Here is a 19,359-nt window from a genome sequence, read left to right on the forward strand (position 1 = left end):
ATTAAAATAAAGCTATCTGCTCAACTGTATGTCTAATGTGCAATATGTAAGTACTAGTAGGAGATTTATACACCAACCAAAAGGCCCCAACTCTCTCAGAGAGACAACATCGTACACGCCTGGAATCTGACTAGCTCTCCGCCAAATATTCGTAGTCTATCGTTGATAGCTAATGCCACTCTTTTCCTGCCGCGCAAGTTGCAAGAGAGGATCGTCTAAGTAGGCAATGCTATGTTTCTTCTTTTTTTTCTTCATTTTCTTTTTTGTGGTCCCTCCTTAAGAACCTCGTTCCCTGTTGTTGACATCCTCCATCTCTGAGAGCACGAAGCGGTTGAAGTCTTCCCAGCCATCGAGATAGAGATGATGACCAGCTCGCTTGATAACGACTACCTTGGAGGAGCCTTGATCACTAGCTCTCTCTTCTGCGGTGGCCGAAGCCAATACGCGGGACTTCTCTTCGTCCAAACGAGCTGCAGCTGCATGACCACCTGAAACATCCATCCAGTCATGGTCACCGTACATGAAGACAATCGGAATACCCTTTTCACGTTGAGGTTCTTGCGATGTCATTGCATCTGAGGGTGGGGCGGAGAGCGTGGTAGAGCTGTCGGTTTGAGATACATCGGGTTTGGCAGTCGACTTGGAGAAAAGAGAGCACGACGATGACGCCGCGGATTGGAAGGGGTTTGAAGCACCGGGCTGAATCAATTGTCGACCAACACCATGTATCCTGTGGATCAGCGGGCTGCGAGCAAATGCGCCTGGAGCTAGGATATAGGCCAATGCATATTCTCCACTCCCACGAAGACTGAAGATCGAGTATGAATAGTCGTGAAGGGCCTTAGCCTCTTCAGCTGGCAAGTGAGAAAAGCGACGCGATGTCCAGCCAGACACAATTCGCGGGCCGAAAGGACCAGTCCAGCGCACCAAACTGAACGGAGAGATGTTTGCATCCCAAAGATAGGCAAACCATTTGGGGAGATTTCGGCGAGGCGGTTGATTAGCAGCAACTTGAGGATCAGGGTTTCTTCCTGTGATGAAACTACCGTCGCTCGTCTTTGGTGCGCTTCCTGGAACCGCGGCGGCCGCGGTGATATCTCTCTGATCCTGAGTAAGCTCATTGGCAAGAGTGGACTCAGAGGGCTCGGGTACACCCGCTGTCACTGCGTATGGGTCTTCGGGAATACCGACTGGAGAGGCAAGGATGAGCTTATTCAGATGGCCAGGGTATTTGAGAGCGTAAGCAACAGCCATGTAGCCTCCCAGGCTGTGTCCCAACAGAGTGAACCGATCAATCTTGCGCTTGATGCGCCACTCTTCCAGTGCGTCTATAAACCATGCTTCAGCTTCGCGAATGGCATCTTCGCGCTCCTTAGCCTTGATTTTGAATGACGGACGTGTACTACGACCCATGCCTAACATATCCAGCGCGTGTAATTGCCAGCCTCGAAGTCGACTGAGAGGCTCAAAGTTCTTGTAGAAGAATCCAAGACCCGCACCATATCCATGAAGCATTACTAGATGTTGGTCTGCTTCCTCGCCGACTCTCTCCACAGAGAATTCGTTGAGCGCGCGGTCTTTGCCACTCAGCTCAACCATGCTTGAGCTCCATCGGCGGGGACCATATGGGTCGTTCAGCGAATTCGTCGAGATCTCGCCTTGCTGATTGTGATCCGCTGACTGAAGACTGCTGGGTGTAGTGCCATTTGGATATTCAGCAGTGTTGCCAGTTTGCAAATGTGTTGGGGGCTGGTGTTGAAGGTAGGGCAGGTAGGAAAGGACTTTATGTTCGGCGGCAGCAGCAGGAAGACGAGCCCACTAGAAGATGTATCGGTCAGAGCAAATCTAACTGAACCCCCTTCCTCATTGAATCTTGTCCGCGCAAATATTGTAGACTTCCAGGCAATTTCACACTTCACTTACCCACTGACTGAACCCTTCACGATATCCCAACGGAAAGAATGAGTTGGCTACTGCCGCGCCAGCAGCCGCGCGCGCAGCGTAAGGAGTACCTGATCGGTTTTCCTGATCCGAGGTACGGTTTCTATGCTCATGAGCCTCCCTCTCAGACGAGTCTAAAGACCCCGAAGCCATTGTAGAAGCTAGGCGGTGCTTGGGTGTATTGGTGGCGAGAGATGCGACGTGGGGTGTCAACGCCCGAAATCGGGGATTGTATACACTGGAGGTTGATGAAACTGTGTTGTGGAAGTTCGTGAAGCGAGTTGAACAATTAGAACGAATTATTCGTATGGGAAGAAGGTCCGCGACAATCATGGACGGAGGGCGAGGTTTGGACACGGAGACAATCGGGGAGGCCGCTTAACCCCGACAAAGATGCCTCCACTCAATTAATTAATCGAAGGAAAAAAGGAAGACAAGTCTTGATTGACAATATAGGGAGGTACACAGCAAAACTCGAAGAGCGAGCAAATGCCCGGAGTATTGAGGAAAGGAAGAGAAAGAGAAGAGGAGGTAGAAAGAAGTGAAGAGTGGAGAGAGAGAGAGAGAGAGAAAGAGTAGATTGTTGTAGATCGAAAAGTGGGCGGATGATGTCGTTGGCCCCTTCGCCTTCCGCTCTTTTCTTCTTCGTCTTCCTCTTCTCTTCGCCCTGCAAATCCCTCCATAAAAAAGGGCCGTCACGGCCGACTTTCGCTACAATTTCACCATGGCCTCACCTTTGGATCAAATCGTCAAGGGTGCTCCTGTGCCTGAAGTTCGAACTCCAACTCCAGAGCCATTGAATTCAACAAATTCCAGCTCTTCATCCCCGCCACGACCCTCAACACCAGATCCATTAGCCATCGCACCAGACTCACCTCCTCAGATCTATTTGAACCTCTTGATTATGGAGGCCTCGTTACGAGCACAATATCTAGCTCTTCGTGAACGCCGTCGTCAGAACACATTCTTCCTTTTACTGCTAGCCGGTTGGATCGCTTACTTCGCCTATGCCTTATTCCTTCGTCCACGTGAAGATGGCCGAGGTGTTGGCGGGTCCGTTTATTGGATGGTAGAGATGGGAGAAAAGGTTGCTCTATTAGGTGGTGTAGTGACTGCGTTGTTGGTTTGGGGAACTGGGCAATGGGAGCGTGGAATACGTTGGCCACGGCGCTGGCTCGCCGTCGCTAATCGCGGTCTTCGCACTATGAATACCAAGATCATTGTGATTAGAGGTCCTTGGTGGCAGGAACTGCTCTCCTACGTCTCATTTCTCTTCCCTTTTACCTTACCCTTTTTCCCTTCTCCCACCGGCAATTTCCACTTGATCGAACGTCATCCGAACGAGAAACGCGGTAGTCGGCAGCACTACCAGCAATATTATAACGGTGCGGACAGTGAATCCGGTCTAATCGAAGAGGATCTCAGTCCTGGCGGCGATTACATTCATCTTTTGCTTCTCCCGAAATCTTTCTCCCCGGAGTTCCGCGATAAATGGGATCAATATCGAACGGATTTTTGGTGTTCCGAGAATGAGCGTCGCGCGAAGTTGCGCCATCAACTGCGCGAGCGAGAGCGTCAGCTCGCCCAGTCCGAGGGCAGTTGGCTCGGCCGCTTTGGTTTAGACTGGCGCGCTTCAAGGCGCCGCCGGCTCGTGGCTGCGACACTGCATCGTTCTCTCGATTCTGAAAGTAAACATCGTTCTCATTCCCACCATCAACATCAGCCATCCATTTCGTCCAAACTCAGTCATGAATATCGCACTCCTTCTGTACGTCGAGGTACGCGCTCAGAATCCTCACACTCCCGCAACTCTTCTCGCAGTACTACCCCCGTTGATGTTGATGACCGTCCGCCTTCTCGCTCCTCCGCCTCGGGTCGACCTCGGCGTGGAAGTACAACACCGTCATTATCAGGTGGAGATCAAACTCCACAGCAGAGGAAACGGAAGGGATCCAAATCCTTGCGCCGTGGTCTATCGCCTCTTACTCAGGCGCAGGTGCGTGAGGGTGTTCGAACTCCGTCCTTTTCGTCTGATGACTCGGTGCTGGTGAGTGAGAAGGACCAGGAAACTATACCAACGTCTGTACCTGAAACAAATACTCCTGTCTAGAATTATGACTCCATCCTTTCTCAATATTTTGTTGCTCGAACGGTGCCTATTTTGTAGAGCCTGCAGGCTATAACTAGTACATTAGTGTAGTAGGCCCGAAGTATTAACTACGAATGCTCATGCTTCGAGTTCTGAGCATTCGATCATGCCCTCAAGTCCAAATTGCGTCGAGGACTCGAAGCCTACTAGTACGTTCTAAAGTGCATAGTGCAAGTCTTTCTTAGATGTCAAATATGAACTGTACTACCATATATTCAAGTCTTCAAGCACTTAATTCCCTATCCAGTTCCCCCAATGCATCGACGCCTTACTCCAGACAAAAAGGAAAACAATGATATCATCCCAATGCAGCGAGTAAGAAACATGTTCATAAATTATTGGCACAGCCCATTATTTACGGGAGTACCGCTGAGAAAGACGCTAGACCTCCTCTTTTAAATGCGGTAGACGTTGTCGTCATCCTCCAGGAACCTGTTACACAATTTGGTTAGCTATGTCAATTACATGGTGAGCCGTATTTTATGAGTACTCACATGAGCAGATTCTCATCGTTCATCTTGCGCAAAGCCTGAATAGCTTCCGGACGAGCGAAAACGTGCGCAGCGCCGAGGCTGGGCGAAGCCCGAATAGCTGTGTTGATAGCTTCGATCATATCATCGACATTAGTCGTGTCACCGTCAACAAAGACTCGGGAACCCATGAGAGGGCCCAGTGTCTGGCGGAAGACAGCCATGCGAGCTGGCGTGATCTCAGCCGTGGAGGGCTGGGTTTCGTCGCCCTGTGATTGCAAGAGTTGCGAGGCAGGTTGAGAAGAGGCCACGGACATTTGGGAATCCGTCTGGGTTTGTGTCCGGATCGTTTGACTTTCCGGCTCATCTTCGGGGATCGCAGAGCTGGGTGCAGCCCGGGTTCTGCGGGTACCACGACGAGGAGTAGCTGTTGAAGAACCTCGGGCAGGAGTATCATCGTCATCATCACCGAGCTCGGGTTCACTGTCATCATCCGAAGAATCTTCGTCGAAGGTAGTCACCTTGCGTCTCTTGGTGCGGTTGTCTTGCTCGACTTCCTTGAACATAGCAAAGCGCATTATAGCTTCAGCATGCTTGGCGTCTTTCTCATCGACTCTGTTAGACAGGCGTGCCTTGGCGTGTGCAGTTGAGAGACGGATCAGTGTCTCTAGTGTACGGGGAGTAATTGGGGAGGTGCGACGTTTGTTGCCGTGTAGTTCATCGTTGCGCAGGGCAGAGTAAACGGCGATGATATGATCAGCAGCTCCCTTGGTGAGAACAGGCTTGACTCGAGACTTGGCGTACTGGATGTACTTCTTAATGAAAGGAATGCTGATGATTTCCACGTTGTTCTTGCCCCGGTTACGAGCAGCATTGATCATTCCACCGTGAAGCATGACATTGAACTTCTCGTAGACTTCCGTGGTCTGGTTCTTCTCTCCACGGTCTTCGCCACCAACACCAAGGGTTTGGTTGAGTTGCTCACGGACTGGAGCACCCTCTTCAGTTCCGGGTTGACGATAACGATGCATACGCAGAACGTGTTCAGATACCATTCTGTCCTTCGAGTCCTCGATGTCATCCGTCACGATAAACAGCAAATCGAAACGGGAGAGAAGAGAGTCGGGGAGAGCAATGTTCTTGTGAGGGTCTTTGTGAGGATCGTACTGTCCGTAGATAGGATTGGCTGCAGCCAAAACACTGCATCGGGCATTCAAACTGGTATGGATACCAGCCTTAGCGATGGTTACAGTCTGCTGCTCCATGACTTCGTGAATAGCAACACGATCGACATCACTCATCTTGTCGAACTCATCAATACAGACAACACCTCGATCACCAAGAACCATTGCACCGGCTTCCAAGCGGCGCTCGCCCGTCTCTTTGTCAGACGTGACAGCCGCAGTCAAACCGACACCAGAAGAGCCCCGACCAGTCGTAGCAATGGCGAGCGGAGCAGTATTCAACACGAAACGAAGCAGCTGAGATTTGGCAGTTGAAGGATCACCGACCATCAGGATATTTATATCACCACGAAGGTGAGTGCCGTTCTCCAAGTTTTTCTCCATACCACCAAGCAACATCAACAAAATAGCCTTCTTGATGTAGTCGTGTCCATGGATACTGGGGGCAAGAGAATGCGACAAAAGCTCGAATACATTCTTCTTCTTCGAAATCTTGTTGATATTTCGGACATCGGTGTCGGTAATAGTGGCTTGGGCAACACCACCACCAGACTTTGATGACAATTGGATGATGTTATTGGCCATGACAACGGTGCGGAAAGTGGAAGATCCAGAGCCAGCATTGCGGTTACCTAGAGTGCGATAAATACCAACTAGTTGAATTCTGTCACCAGGCTTAGCGGAGTCGACCAGGTCGTCGTCGACGATCACATCAACACTGCGGGGCAGTTGACCGGCCGGTGCACGCTCGGGCATTTCTTGGATAGAGATTGTTTGATGGTCCATGTAGGTAGAGTATCCATACTCGGTGATGAGCTGGAGATCGGCACAATTAGAAGCCATCAGCGACTATCAGGTCGGGTCTGTACATACCGGGTTTTTCTCATCATCTTCTTGGGGGTATACATTCAAACTTGTGGCACCACTGGCGGTCATAGTTTGGTCGCGATATTTCCTGGCAAGGAAACGATCCTTCTTTTCGCTGTAGTGAACACTCTGAATTACCTTGGGTCGGACTAGAGAGCACTTCGTCACAATTCCTTCAAGGGCCACCATACGGTTCAGGTGTTGAGAACCCAAGGTTTGGGGGTTGCAAGAAAATTCTCCGAACGCTCCGTGGAAGGCACAGTAGTAAAGCTATTGAAAGAGCTTATCAGTTTAATGCTCTTGCGCTTTCAAGTCCATACATGCATCCGTCTCAAACATACCGTCTCGTCTGACGACTCTTTCCTTCCCGGCATCACATGCTTAACGACGTCTTTCAAGGCCGTATCAAAAGATTGTGTGTATTCGAAAGGGGATGTTAGGAGTCTGATCGAAAATATCATTAGAACACAGTAAACCATGTCGATTTGGATAATTCTAAATCTTACCCATCAGCCATCTCTCGGCTATGTTGGCGAAGGTCATCAAGGTCAACCTGGAAGCTGTCAACAATCGATTCCCACATCATCAAGGGGTTGAAAACAACGCACCAGCAAACGGCGCGATCCTCGATTTAACATCACCACAATATCGGCTCGGTAGCTATATTATATTGTCAAAATCCACTCTATTCCCTCCGTTCAGTTCCAGGAGTTAACGAACCTCCGAGCACGGTTATCGGCTAGCAAGAAAAAAAAAACACAATGTCAGAAAACAGTCTTCATAACATCAGAACAGAAAAACTTACTGGGGTCAAGGAATTCCTTGGCGGCGCGCACGCGATCCTGCGCGGCCTCATCGCGTAATTGAGTATCCATGATAGTTGTGGTACTTTGGATGTGGGAGGTCGCCCGAGTTGAGGAGGAGGTGAGGGAAAGTTGTGGAGGGTCTTTAATTCGACCACCGCGCTATCCCAAATTAGGCAAAATTGGGACGCGCTTTCCAACGCGTTCGCGTTGCTTAGGTAATACGCCTGGATGGCTGACCAATCACAGTGGAAGTTGGACATGTACGGAGTATATCATTGACATCTAAAGACTGCGCTGTGCGGTGCGAACAGATTTACATTAATATGCGATTTGTTTCTGTACGAATGTACACACTTCGCCATGTTATGGCATTGCATGGCTGATGGAAAGAATGGCAGGAAGAAGGATAGTCTCAAGCCAATGTCACGGCGATATTGTATGAATTTTGGAGTGTTGAGGATCTTGACAATGACTCAATCTTTCAAAAAAGTTATATTGAGCAATGGAGTGGGAACTAATGTACATTTGAACTATCTAGATAGGATATATGCAAAAGGGCTGATTAAACAAATCAATATACACGAGGGAGTGTGACTCCCTATTTGCGAGCCTTGCTCTCATCAAGGATCTCACTCGGATTCTCGGTGGTCTGCTTCACTTTCTCAGTTTGAGATTGGAATTCCTCTTTATCGACGGATACTTCGACCATCGAATTCTTTTGGTGTTGGCTCCATGTTGCAAAGTCTTCATCTCGATTTTCATCGAACACCTGAGTCTCATCTCCGGACGGCTCGTTCTCAGTCAAAGATTGGCCATTTGCCAATTTGCGTTGTCTCTTTGGACCCTCGCGTCGCTTCTTCTCGCGTTCGATAACTCGGGAAAATCGCAAGTTGCGCTGCCTTCTTTGATTGGCGCGGGAGTGGCGGAAGTGGCCCTCGGTGTCAATTTGGTCTGCAGGCGACATTGGATTGAATGGAGGGTCAAATTGAGCCTCATCTGATAGCGATGGCTCGGCTGATCCTTCAATGGAGCTAAATTGGTTCTTTGACTCAAAAATATGATGGGGGAAGTCGGGCTGATGTGTCTCTAACGTCTCATCGTCAACGAAGATATCAGGCCGAGGTGTAGGCTTTCCAGCTCTGCTGAGAACACCACCCCGGATGATATAAGGCTCGCTCGGGCTCGGCGCTTTGTCGGCCTGTTGGGAGCGATGTCGAATCATTACTCCTTGAAGCTTGTCTCGTTGATAAGGCATTTCACCAATCATTTGAACCGTCTTGGGGGCAATCGTATTGATTTTCTGGAGCTCGAGGTTGCCTTGGGTAATGGTTTTATCACGGACACGGTCAAGAGAGGCGGCGAGGAAAGACATCGTGAGATAGGTTGGTTGCAGGAGATCAGGTTCAATATTGATCCAGTACTTTCGTGTACTCTTTCCAGAAACATCGCGGAACGACTCTGTACGAGGATCTTCTAGCATCCAAGTAGTATTCGTCATCTCGCTAGATTTCCTTCCGAATCCGCGTAAGAGTTTGTACCATCCAGGGAAATGGGGTGCGAATTTCTCCTCAAACATTCTGAAAGCTTTGACCTGATCATTATAACTGTCGGAGGAAGCTAGCATTTGGACCCAGGTCGACCAATTGAAGGTTGTCAATGCAAAGCCAAGCTTTTCAAGATCGGCGACGACGTGGTTGATTTTGCTTGTCCTATTTTGGTAGCCCAGAACTCGCATATAGAGCGATAAGGGTTTCGCCAGAATGAAACGCTGGGTCGGTAGGATCTTGGAGGACTCATTCTGAGGAACCGAAGCGTTCACAGAGGATGAGGTCGAAGTTTGCGGTCCTGTAGAGTTGCGCCGAGGCAGTCGATCGGTGGGCTTAGCTGCGCCCTGTGGTTCAGAATCAGAGAAGGGAACGGAAGATATTTCAAAGTCAAGACGACTAGCCTTCTGGATAGCATCGGCTAAAGCGAGCTTCCATAGTTCCTCTGCTTCCTTGTATTCTGCGACATTGAGATGAGCAGCCATCATGGAAGTGAGGACTTGATATGGCACCATTCCAACATTGTTTCCCTTGGTGTCTACAGGGACCCTATTGTCCAGGAATTGCTGGTATAGAGCACGGGCATGTCTGATCGCACCTCGGGTCCCATATTGCTTGATGAGATATTCATACTGCCGAGTCACCGAGGCATCATCAGCTGGGGTTCTGCAAAACTTATAGCTCGGGTTCGAGGCATGAGAATTGGCGATGTACTGAGCTAAAGCTTTTTCTGCGTGCTTCAGGTTGAGTTCGTCGCCACTCGTGATACCGGCCTCTTTCGCGATCTCCAGATCACGCTCGGCCTGCGATCTGAGGTACAAAAAGCTGGAAAATGGCCCAGCTTTGCCGAAACGCTCCACAATCTCTTTGAAGACGATGTGCACCATGTCCCTATTGCGTTTTTCAACGTATCCGAACAGAACAAGAGTGTAATGGTATTCATCAGCGTACATCGACCGATGTTGATGAAGTTTTCTGAGATAGTCCCTTGCCCTGTTAGGTCTCCCAATGAGAACGAGACCAAGCATCGTTGCAGAGTACGTCCAGGAGTCTGGTTTGATATTGGCAGCTTCCATGCGTCTCTTGATACGATAGCAAGATTTAACGTCTAGCCTGCGCGCATACTGATAGAGAATCGCATTCCACATTCGAGTGTATGATCCTTCGATTGGAATCTTTACACAAGCCTCTGCAAGTTGTTCCGCCAATTTTAGCTGTCCGTTCTTGCAGTATACCGAGATGATCGTGTCAAGCATCGGCATTGTGATGGATACATGATGTTGCCGGGCCTCTCTCAGTAGTTGACGACTGCCTTCGATGTCTCCTCGATCCGCTGATATGCCCATCAATGTGCCGAAGGTATAAGAATCAGGTCGCACGCCAGCAGTCAACATTCGGCTGTAAGTCTCGCGTGCACTAGCCCAGTCATTGTTCTTCGCATGAGCTTTAAGGAGCACGTTCCAACAAAAGATGTTTGGTTCAAGGTTGAACTCATCGCTTAATCTCTGGAATTGTCGGTATGTTTCCTTGACATTGCCGTTCTCTGCATAGACAACAAGCAAAGGTAGCGCTGCCGCGCAATCAGAAGGATTGCCGTGGTCTCCTAGCATCCTATCGAAAATAGATTCAACCTGGGAGACATCTCCAGCATGAGCCAAGCAGTTCAGGGCAGCGAGGTAAGCCTTCTTGCCGGGTGGCGGATGAAAACGCGCGAGTTCGTCCAAGAAAAATGTGATCCCACTGGAAATGTTTCGTGATTTCATGGTGACTAATTGTCGCTCTAAAAGAGCGTACGGAGGTCGGAAGTCAGGGTATTGCGAGCGTAACCGGCGATAAAAGACGATTGCCCGGGAAGAGACAGAGCGAGATTTGGACGATTGAAGCGTATGTATGATGCTGCGGTAATGTCTTATTCTCGAGAGACCAAGATTGTGATATACTCGCAATATTTCCAAGAGGGCATCCAATGGAGCATTTTCAGGATGCGTAGGAGAACGTGAGATGGTTTCCAAAAACATCAGTCCGAGATCCAATGAAGATCGATTTTGTTCAGCAGGGTGATCCGAGAGGTAATTTCCAAATTCAATGCCGTTCACAAGAAACGAGTCGTCCTTCACACACGAGAAGATGACGTTGGATCTTGTGTTATCCGCCAGTTGCTGGTGTGACCCTATCTCCCATGCTTCCACGGCAGACGCCCATAATTGACTTGTCCAAAAATGCGCAAAGATCCAGGGAATACAAGCCTTGGAGATTTCGTGTGTCGTGACTAGCCTAGCTATCTCACTGAGCCTTGAGGAGTTTTCTTGTTGGATTTGGGATTGAGTAACGTGATAAAAGTCGTCAGGCGTTCGATCTTCTGGTGGAATCTCTTCAAAGACTTGCCAAGCCCGATCCCAATCTGAGCTCTTGCCGGAGCTTGCCAGGTATTCACACAAGCCGGAGCGACTAATAGACGGTCTTCCAGCTGCTAGATAAAGAACCCATGCTTTGTCGAAATCCTTTTGTTTCTTTCCGAGCATACGTGACAAATCTATCATGGCCTGGGCAACTGGATCGTCCGATTCAACTTGAGAAGCTTGTCTGTATATGCTTGAGGAGTCTGGAAGGGCTGCATTCGTATTTGGGACCGCTTCGGAGGCATAGGTTCTTGGAAAACCAACCAAGGTTCTTCTTCTTCGGCGCAGGCCCAATCGTCTTGAGTGACGGGAGATACGCAGCGCAGGAGATGAGGTGATTTCGGGGTATAAAAACTCCAGGAATGGAATTCCTCCATCAGGAGCCGATGGATTTTGGTTTCGGGAGGCGAGGTTGAGAGCGGAGGACGGACGTTGACTTGACGGTTGTACGAAGGCGAGAAACCAATTGGAGAAGTCCTCTGTGGTGGCACTATGTTTCCAGAAATCACGACACAGGGATCTCCGTGTTCGAATGGCATCATTGGAGTCTCGAAACAAACGCCGTCCTGCGCTCTCGAAACAGGCGGTTGCCCGTTCCAACATCACCCCCAATCGTCGCGGTGTTGGAATAACACTGAAGTCACCGAGGTTGTTGATCAACAGACTGCATCGTATCGCTTCGAATAAATCTGTCGAAAAAAAGTTTAGAGACAAGACGATCTTGACAATTGTTCCCACTTCACTCCGCAACGTTGAAGCAAGCTGTTTTGAGAGATGGTGCCATACGTACCGCAAAAAAATACAATAGAAAAATAAGACGGAACCTTCGAAAGACCCCGATATACAACAGCACGTAGTCTGCAGACTCAAAAGCTCAAGACTTCAGATTCTCAATGAAAATGCAGTCTCAAGTGGTAAAATCCGCGAGCAGGGTAGCTCATGAATGGGAATTGAAGGGAGCAACAAACCTTTGGGAAAGATTGGACGTTGGAAATTGCCGGGCCATTTCAGTTGGCCGAATCGGGTACCGCCTTGGGGAGGGAAAGCCCCTTCAAGACACACTTCCGATCACTCAACCCCTCCATTCTTCAATTCTGGCCGACTATCCACCATGGAGATCACCGATTTTATCTTCAAGGAACGGGAGGATCTTCTCTTGGTAGGCGATTACAATGCTTATCGGGCGCACGCCACTCGCCGGCTACACAAACTTCGCAAGAAGCTGGGCCAGGCCACTCCCAAAGGCCGCAAGTACACGGCCAAACCTGCTGTGACTGCTGAAAATGTCGGGGCCAATGTGGCGTATGTTCTATCGATTTGGGAATATTGCGAAATCCTCAAGATAATTATGAAATCCAAAAACTAACTTTCAATGCCTAAACTAGATATGTACACCTATTGCTTCTGGGGTCCGAACGAGCATGGGCGCAAGCGATGCATATGAAATCGACACATTCTGCCGATCCGGACGCAAAGGGTATTACCGGTGCCACTAGACGCCATATTATCTCCCGATTGAACAAAGCTCAAGGATATGCGCAGCACCTGGTCTCGCTACTGCACGAACAATCGGCTTCCGGTGCGAGCGACATCGATATTCTGGAGGCGCGGGCATATTTTGCTACGATCTCCGGTGCATTGTGGCTGGAAAAGCGACGTTGGGATCAATGCTTGCATGACTATGCAATTGCGAGAGTCATCTATACGGCTCTGGGACAGAAGGTCAAGAAGGATGCTTTCCGGGACTTGCTCACCGGGACCGTCGACCCGAGCCTGCGCTATGCAGCTTACCAAATGAAGCTGCCACGTTCGAAGCCTACTTCCTCACTTGCCATTGAATATTTCCCGTCTGACTCGACTATTCGATCCGAAGTGGAAAAGCTGGACCCTTCTTGTCTGGCCGAGGAAGCCGCAGGTACACGGAGAACTGCCGAGGGTGAGGTCCAAAAGCTACCCGAGTCTGTGACATGGCGTTCGCGCACTGTTCCTCTGGACGACGCTTCCATCTCTCAAGCTTTGGCTGCTGCTTCCGCTGCAGAGGCCCGTCTGTCCGCTTGGTTAGTCGGGGAGGGTAAATCGGCCTCTGCTAAGGATCAGGCTGCTGCATACGACAATGTCATCATTGCTAGTCAGGATGCGGTTGATGCTACTAAGACTGCCCTTGATGACCTTGCTAGTGAGGGTGTGGATCCGGGCGATAAGCGCGTGCAGTCATTACAGATCACCCGGACCGCTGTCAACTATCAATTGGTTGGCTGGCGTGTCGGACGTAACCGTGTGCTGTGCGGCGAGCAAGATGGTCTTGCCTTTAGTGAGGAATTGGCACCTCAGGGCAAGAATGCTAAGCGTGTTAGAGGCAATGGAAAAAAGCTCAACAAGCTCCGCGAGCGTGTGGTGTTATATGATTCCACGCTGCAGAGTATAGACTTCATCCTCGAGCTCCCCGGAGTTGCAGCCGACTCGACATTTGTACGGGATCTAGAGGCGAACCGACGCTATTTCCGGGCTTTGAGGTAGGATCATCACTCATTTATGTTTCACGATCTGGCAGCTCACTAACATTATTTCACACTAGGTCTTTGGCCATTGGACGATCCCACGGCGTGCTCGGTAAACCCACTGAAGCACTTGCTCTCTTCGCCCAAGCGTTAGACCTATCTTCATCTGCGGCACCATCGACATCACCCGCCTCACAAGGGCCTCCTCGTCTGGATGTTTCTCGGGAACAGGCGGGCGTTTTGGAGACCACGTTGCGCGGGCTGGTCGCGCATTATCGAGGACTCGTCACTCTGGAGCGACTTGAAGCTCAGTCCAGCTCCGACCAACAGCGTCCCCTTGTGGAGCGTCTCCATCAATTCCAGCAAGGAACTGACCTCAGTAACCTTGTACCGTACCCTCCCCAAATGAAGCCGGTGCCTGTCAAGCCATTGTTCTTGGACGTCGCATGGAACTACATTGACTACCCGCACGAGGCGCAGGAGGAGGTGCCGGCCGCAGAGGAGAAGAAGGGACGAGGTTGGTTTGGATTCGGACGGTAAATGTATTCATTAACTACCAATTTATATCATGAATCGATGAAATGAGAGGGCTACATTCTTGTGGCATAAACAAGACTGTCCATCCAATATACTTCTCCTCTACTGTAAGGAGTACACAGTACATACAATAGTACATATGTATAGTCCAGCCAATTAGGGCTGTCCATTAGTCACATCCACGTGACCTTAACGGGACCGAGCAAGCCGAATCACGCTATCCTCGTGCATAACTCGAGGAAATATACTATACTATGAGCACAGAGTTAAAGGAATATAGAGGAACGATTCACTAAAGAGAACATGCTATTATATTCAGCGTGTAGTATGTAACATGTTAGATTGTGTATTATATGGTACCTATATCAGAATTTAATGGAGTATACATAAAAGTGGATGTCAATTCGAATACTCCGAAATTTTGATATTCATCTCTTCGTGTACTCTTATCTACACGGTACAATACTGTCCGGTTTACTATACAACACAACTATGGATATTTCCTGAGTATAATGGTAGTAACCAGAATAAATATATAGCAATAAAAAGAATATAAAATGAATCATACAATTCTAACATACTTCCTCTTACAAATATCTTTTTTTTTCTCAATAAATCTAGATTCCAGGTGGGTCAATCAGCCCATCTCATCTCATAATGCCTCGACAGTCATTCGCGGCTTGCCCAGCAACCGGGAATTGACCTTCCCGCCCCTGACCGATTTGATTTCCCTTTCTTCCCCTCTCCACCTTTTGATACTCCGGCCACCTCTCTCTCTCTCTCTTTTTTTTGTGCTCTTTTTTGTGTTTTGGTTCTCTCTTTACAAAAGAAAATTATAAAAAAGACGTCAGAGGCTACTACTTCTTGTAGCCTTACCGGTCAATATGGTCAACGTTACCGGGAGTTTCGTCTCCCCCTCCGCAGATGCGACAGTTTCCCCCCAATTGTTTGCGCCAGCGGGTCTTATTGCTTCAGTCCTAGATGGCTTCACGATCTGGAAGTTTCTTCTGACGCTGTTCATTGCTGCTGTCGTTTATGATCAATGTATGTGTCATCCGTTGCATCCGACTCTTAAAAAAATTATACCAGTCGACTTTGTCGGATCTGCGCGTCTCAAGATGAAAATATGAACTAACATGATTCTTCCCCTTTTTCAAGTCAAATACCACTACCTCAAGGGTGCAATTATCGGCCCTGCCTATAAAGTCCCTTTTATGGGCCCATTCCTGGAATCTGTCAACCCTAAATTCACCGAGTACAAGGCCAAATGGGACAGCGGCGACTTGAGCTGCGTATCCGTCTTCCACAAGTGAGCCTCCCCGAGGAAAATGATCATAGAAAATTTCCCCAAAGATTTCGATCTTTTTGGTCAACAGGCTTATTGCTTGGCTATTTTGAGAGTATTAAACAACTCTCACGATCAATTGACTAACAATTCTCTAGGTTCGTCGTTATTGCCTCTTCCCGTGATATGTCCCGCAAGATCTTCAACTCGCCTACATACGTCAAACCCTGCGTTGTTGACGTTGCCCACAAGCTTCTCGGCAAAACCAACTGGGTTTTCCTGGACGGCAAGGCTCACGTTGACTACCGTAAGGGTCTCAATGGTCTTTTCACTCGTCAGGCCCTGTCATGCTACATGCCCCGCGTCGAGGAGGTCTTCAACGATTACTTCAAGCGTTTCTTGGACAAATCTGCCGCTGTCGGCCACAAGCCCACTCCATGGATGCCTCAATTCCGTGAGTTGATGACTGCTCTGGCCTGTCGTACCTTTGTCGGCTACTACATGTCCGAGGAGGCCGTCCAGAAGGTTGCCGATGACTACTATCTGATTACCGCGGCCCTCGAGCTGGTCAACTTCCCCATCATTCTCCCTTACACCAAGACCTGGTACGGCAAGAAGGCTGCCGATATGGTTCTGGATGAGTTCTCCAAGTGTACCGCCAAGTCCAAGGCCCGCATGGCTGCCGGTGGTGAGGTTTCTTGCATTCTGGACGCCTGGGTCAAGGCTCAGCAGGACTCTGCCAAGTACCGTGAGAAGCTCGAGAAGGGTATCCCCGTTGATGACTCCGAGAAGCCCGCTCAGGTTCTCCGTGATTTCTCTGACTTCGAGATTGCTCAAACCATCTTCACTTTCCTTTTCGCCTCCCAGGATGCCACTAGCGCCGCCACCACCTGGTTGTTCCAGCTCATGGCCGATCGTCCCGATATCTTGGACAAGGTCCGCGAGGAGAACCTGCGTGTCCGTAACGGTGACCGTAACACTGGCATCTCCCTGGAATTGATTGATCAAATGACCTACACCCGTGCCGTTGTCAAGGAGACTCTCCGCTACCGTCCCCCTGTCATCATGGTTCCCTACCTGGTCAAGAAGGACTTCCCCATCACCGACAAGATCACCGTGTCCAAGGGCTCTATGATCATTCCCTCCGTTTGGCCCGCTACCCACGACGAGGAAGCCTACCCCAACGCCGATTCTTTCGAGCCCGAACGCTGGATCACTGGCAATGCTGAGCAACAATCCAAGAACTGGCTGGTCTTCGGCACTGGTCCCCACTACTGCCTGGGTCAGAACTATGCCGTCTCGTCGCTGATTGCTATGATTGGCAAGGCCAGTCTGGAGATGGACTGGGAGCACTTCCCCACTGCTCAGTCGGAAGACATTAAGGTGTTTGCCACTATCTTCCCTCAGGTATGTTTATTTCCCACAATTCTTTCTACTTGCGTATTGTGACTCGATCTCTAACCCTTGTACAGGATGACTGTCTGCTGAACTTCCGCCCTCGCGCCTAAACATCGGAAGTCCAAAAGTTAAAAAGTATGAAGTTGAAAACCCGGCCCCGACATCCGGATAGAAGGGCTCGGTCACGATTCAGCAAGTCCTTCTGTCCTGGAGACGGCGGGGTCTATCTGAATTTTCTTATTTTCCCTTCTCTTTCTTATTTTTTTTTGATTTGGCCGACGTGGCATCACCCTACGTGTAAGGGGTCATTGCCCTGGCATTTGGCTAGCATTGGGTGAACTCTGAGAAACCCTGATACCCTATGCCCCGGTTTGGTGTCTGTTTATGACTGCAGCCCCCATGCGTGCGCTGCGATGGAGCATTCCGGGGTTCTTCATTCTTCTTTCCTGGGCTCGAACAGCCACGAGCCATGCACATTAGAATAATATTAATTCTGTTCTTACTTTGTTCGAATAATTCAGTCTGACTGCGCCATGAAGGGCTCGTTCAACTTCTGATGAGTCTCTCGATGTTAAAACGTTTAAACTAGGGTCTTCTAATAGTATAACTTGATTGTAATGGTCCCATGTCGCCCATTTCACCTTTACAGAAATGGTACCTACCATTTATGTACTTTGCAATAGCTCTGAATATTTAGCTGTGACTCGGATATACTAGCGCTAACAACCTAATAGATCGTCTTCATTGGTGTTAGTAGTGATACTATAACTACTATAACCGCATCTACACTCGAGCGTACTCTTCTTTCAAACATATCTTACAAGGTTGTTAAGAGTTAAGATGGAGTAGGTACTAACTAACTACCTAGTACTACCTAGTACTTAGATAGGTAATTTGAATTTTTCATGAGGATGGTAGGGTGAAGACGATCGTCCTACTAGGACGATCTTAACGTCCATCGACCGGATTCAGCAGGACTGGAGCCACCCATAGTATATAAAGGTATAGGGCTGTAGACATATATATATCCACTGGATATATCAGGTGCTGCCACTGGGAACGGGTACAGGTCACAATAACCTGAAACATCCTGGAATCGGACGTCATGGAAGTACTACTAAATGTTATCAGTAACTTTGCGCACACACAAAAGGCCAACTAAGCCATCCAATAGGCACACTATGATAACAAAAGAAGTATAACATCCTTGATCTTTGTGAGTCCGAATGTTCATAGTATAGGATTTGATTAATTAGGCAGGCGGTGACTTCGGGATTGACATCACATCCGAGCCCAGTCCATCACCACCGCATCTACACTCGAGCGTACTCTTCTTTCAAACATATCTTACAAGGTTGTTAAGAGTTAAGATGGCAGCAATACTCCAATCTACCATCCGGCGCACAGCCAGTGCACTCTCCTCTACCACCATCAAAACACCAACCCGCCAGATTCTCCGTTCAACAGCCTTGCCAGCAACTACAACCCGAGGTCTAACCATTTACTCGCGCCGAAGCATCCTTACAACAAAAAAGCAATACCAAACACTGATCCAACCTCAATCTCAAATCCGCTGGTCAAGCGGTAAACCCGAGAAAACTGTCGATCCTGAATCCCTCAACTTTCGACAATGGGGCTTTGAAGACGTACGATAACACCCCCCCCCCCCCCTTCTCCACAGCCGAACTTGAATGAAACCACTGGGACTTGTCCTCAGAACATCACTAATTCACTCCATAGATCAAATCTACCCTCCCAGCAGACGAACCCTCTCCAACCCACAGCCCAATCTTAATTGACGTCCGTGAACCGGCAGAACTTCAGGCCTCAGGAATAATTCCACACGCCTTGAGTATCCCGCTTGCATCCCAGCCCGACGCAATGTACCTCACACCCGACGAATTCGAGACCCGCTTCGGTTTTCCCAAGCCTAGTCTTGATGCCGGGTCAGACTCTCAAATTGTGTTCTATTGCAAGGCTGGTGTGCGTGCTGATGCGGCGGCTCGCTTGGCTGTTCAGGCTGGATATGATCCTGAGCGTATTGGGGTTTATATGGGGAGTTGGTTGGATTGGGTGAGGAATGGGGGGAAGGTGGAGATTTGGGATGGGGATGATTAGGTTTTTTTGTCTGATTTTAAGATTAATCTCTTCTATCCTGCAGGGTGATCTAAATTGTCTGCTGTGGTGGATGAGGGTAGATTCCCCCTCTGAGGCTTGCTTGGAACTTGTATATATACCTCGAATGAGAAGGATTCCAAGGACAAATTCATGTATAAGATTG

The 19,359-nt window shown here is 49.1% G+C and overlaps 7 protein-coding genes across 7 annotated transcripts; 4 read left to right on the plus strand and 3 right to left on the minus strand.

Annotated features, from left to right (window-relative positions):
• Window positions 1–276: 276 nt before the first annotated feature.
• On the minus strand, window positions 277–2,094 carry N7469_006287 (putative alpha/beta hydrolase; the record flags this gene model as incomplete). The annotated part of the gene is made up of 2 exons (XM_056645205.1): window positions 277–1,818; window positions 1,924–2,094. The coding sequence occupies 2 exons, from the start codon at window positions 2,092–2,094 to the stop codon at window positions 277–279; spliced, it is 1,713 nt and encodes a 570-aa protein (XP_056500443.1).
• A 571-nt stretch (window positions 2,095–2,665) lies between these two features.
• N7469_006288 (Spo7-like protein) lies at window positions 2,666–4,051 on the plus strand (the record flags this gene model as incomplete). The annotated part of the gene is made up of 1 exon (XM_056645206.1): window positions 2,666–4,051. The coding sequence occupies one exon, from the start codon at window positions 2,666–2,668 to the stop codon at window positions 4,049–4,051; it is 1,386 nt and encodes a 461-aa protein (XP_056500444.1).
• Window positions 4,052–4,485: 434 nt separating this feature from the next.
• N7469_006289 (MCM DNA helicase complex subunit MCM3) lies at window positions 4,486–7,486 on the minus strand (the record flags this gene model as incomplete). The annotated part of the gene is made up of 8 exons (XM_056645207.1): window positions 4,486–4,522; window positions 4,585–6,560; window positions 6,618–6,881; window positions 6,953–7,055; window positions 7,118–7,164; window positions 7,220–7,271; window positions 7,332–7,350; window positions 7,417–7,486. 8 exons carry the CDS (start codon window positions 7,484–7,486, stop codon window positions 4,486–4,488), a joined length of 2,568 nt encoding a protein of 855 aa, XP_056500445.1.
• Window positions 7,487–8,015: 529 nt separating this feature from the next.
• Window positions 8,016–11,963, minus strand: N7469_006290 (putative translation regulator (Cya5); the record flags this gene model as incomplete). The annotated part of the gene is made up of 1 exon (XM_056645208.1): window positions 8,016–11,963. The coding sequence occupies one exon, from the start codon at window positions 11,961–11,963 to the stop codon at window positions 8,016–8,018; it is 3,948 nt and encodes a 1,315-aa protein (XP_056500446.1).
• Window positions 11,964–12,471: 508 nt separating this feature from the next.
• N7469_006291 (signal recognition particle subunit SRP68) lies at window positions 12,472–14,398 on the plus strand (the record flags this gene model as incomplete). The annotated part of the gene is made up of 3 exons (XM_056645209.1): window positions 12,472–12,662; window positions 12,746–13,873; window positions 13,936–14,398. The coding sequence occupies 3 exons, from the start codon at window positions 12,472–12,474 to the stop codon at window positions 14,396–14,398; spliced, it is 1,782 nt and encodes a 593-aa protein (XP_056500447.1).
• Window positions 14,399–15,279: 881 nt separating this feature from the next.
• erg5 (C-22 sterol desaturase erg5) lies at window positions 15,280–17,188 on the plus strand (the record flags this gene model as incomplete). Its single annotated transcript, XM_056645210.1, has 4 exons — window positions 15,280–15,439; window positions 15,554–15,704; window positions 15,839–17,087; window positions 17,153–17,188. 4 exons carry the CDS (start codon window positions 15,280–15,282, stop codon window positions 17,186–17,188), a joined length of 1,596 nt encoding a protein of 531 aa, XP_056500448.1.
• Window positions 17,189–18,448: 1,260 nt separating this feature from the next.
• On the plus strand, window positions 18,449–19,196 carry N7469_006293 (rhodanese-like domain-containing protein; the record flags this gene model as incomplete). The annotated part of the gene is made up of 2 exons (XM_056645211.1): window positions 18,449–18,724; window positions 18,819–19,196. 2 exons carry the CDS (start codon window positions 18,449–18,451, stop codon window positions 19,194–19,196), a joined length of 654 nt encoding a protein of 217 aa, XP_056500449.1.
• Window positions 19,197–19,359: the final 163 nt, after the last annotated feature.

The sequence above is a fragment of the Penicillium citrinum genome (genome assembly GCF_028827155.1).
Source record: "Penicillium citrinum strain IBT 23319 chromosome Unknown utg000005l:1.0-1900146.0:1.0-1900348.0, whole genome shotgun sequence".
NCBI lineage: Eukaryota > Fungi > Ascomycota > Eurotiomycetes > Eurotiales > Aspergillaceae > Penicillium > Penicillium citrinum.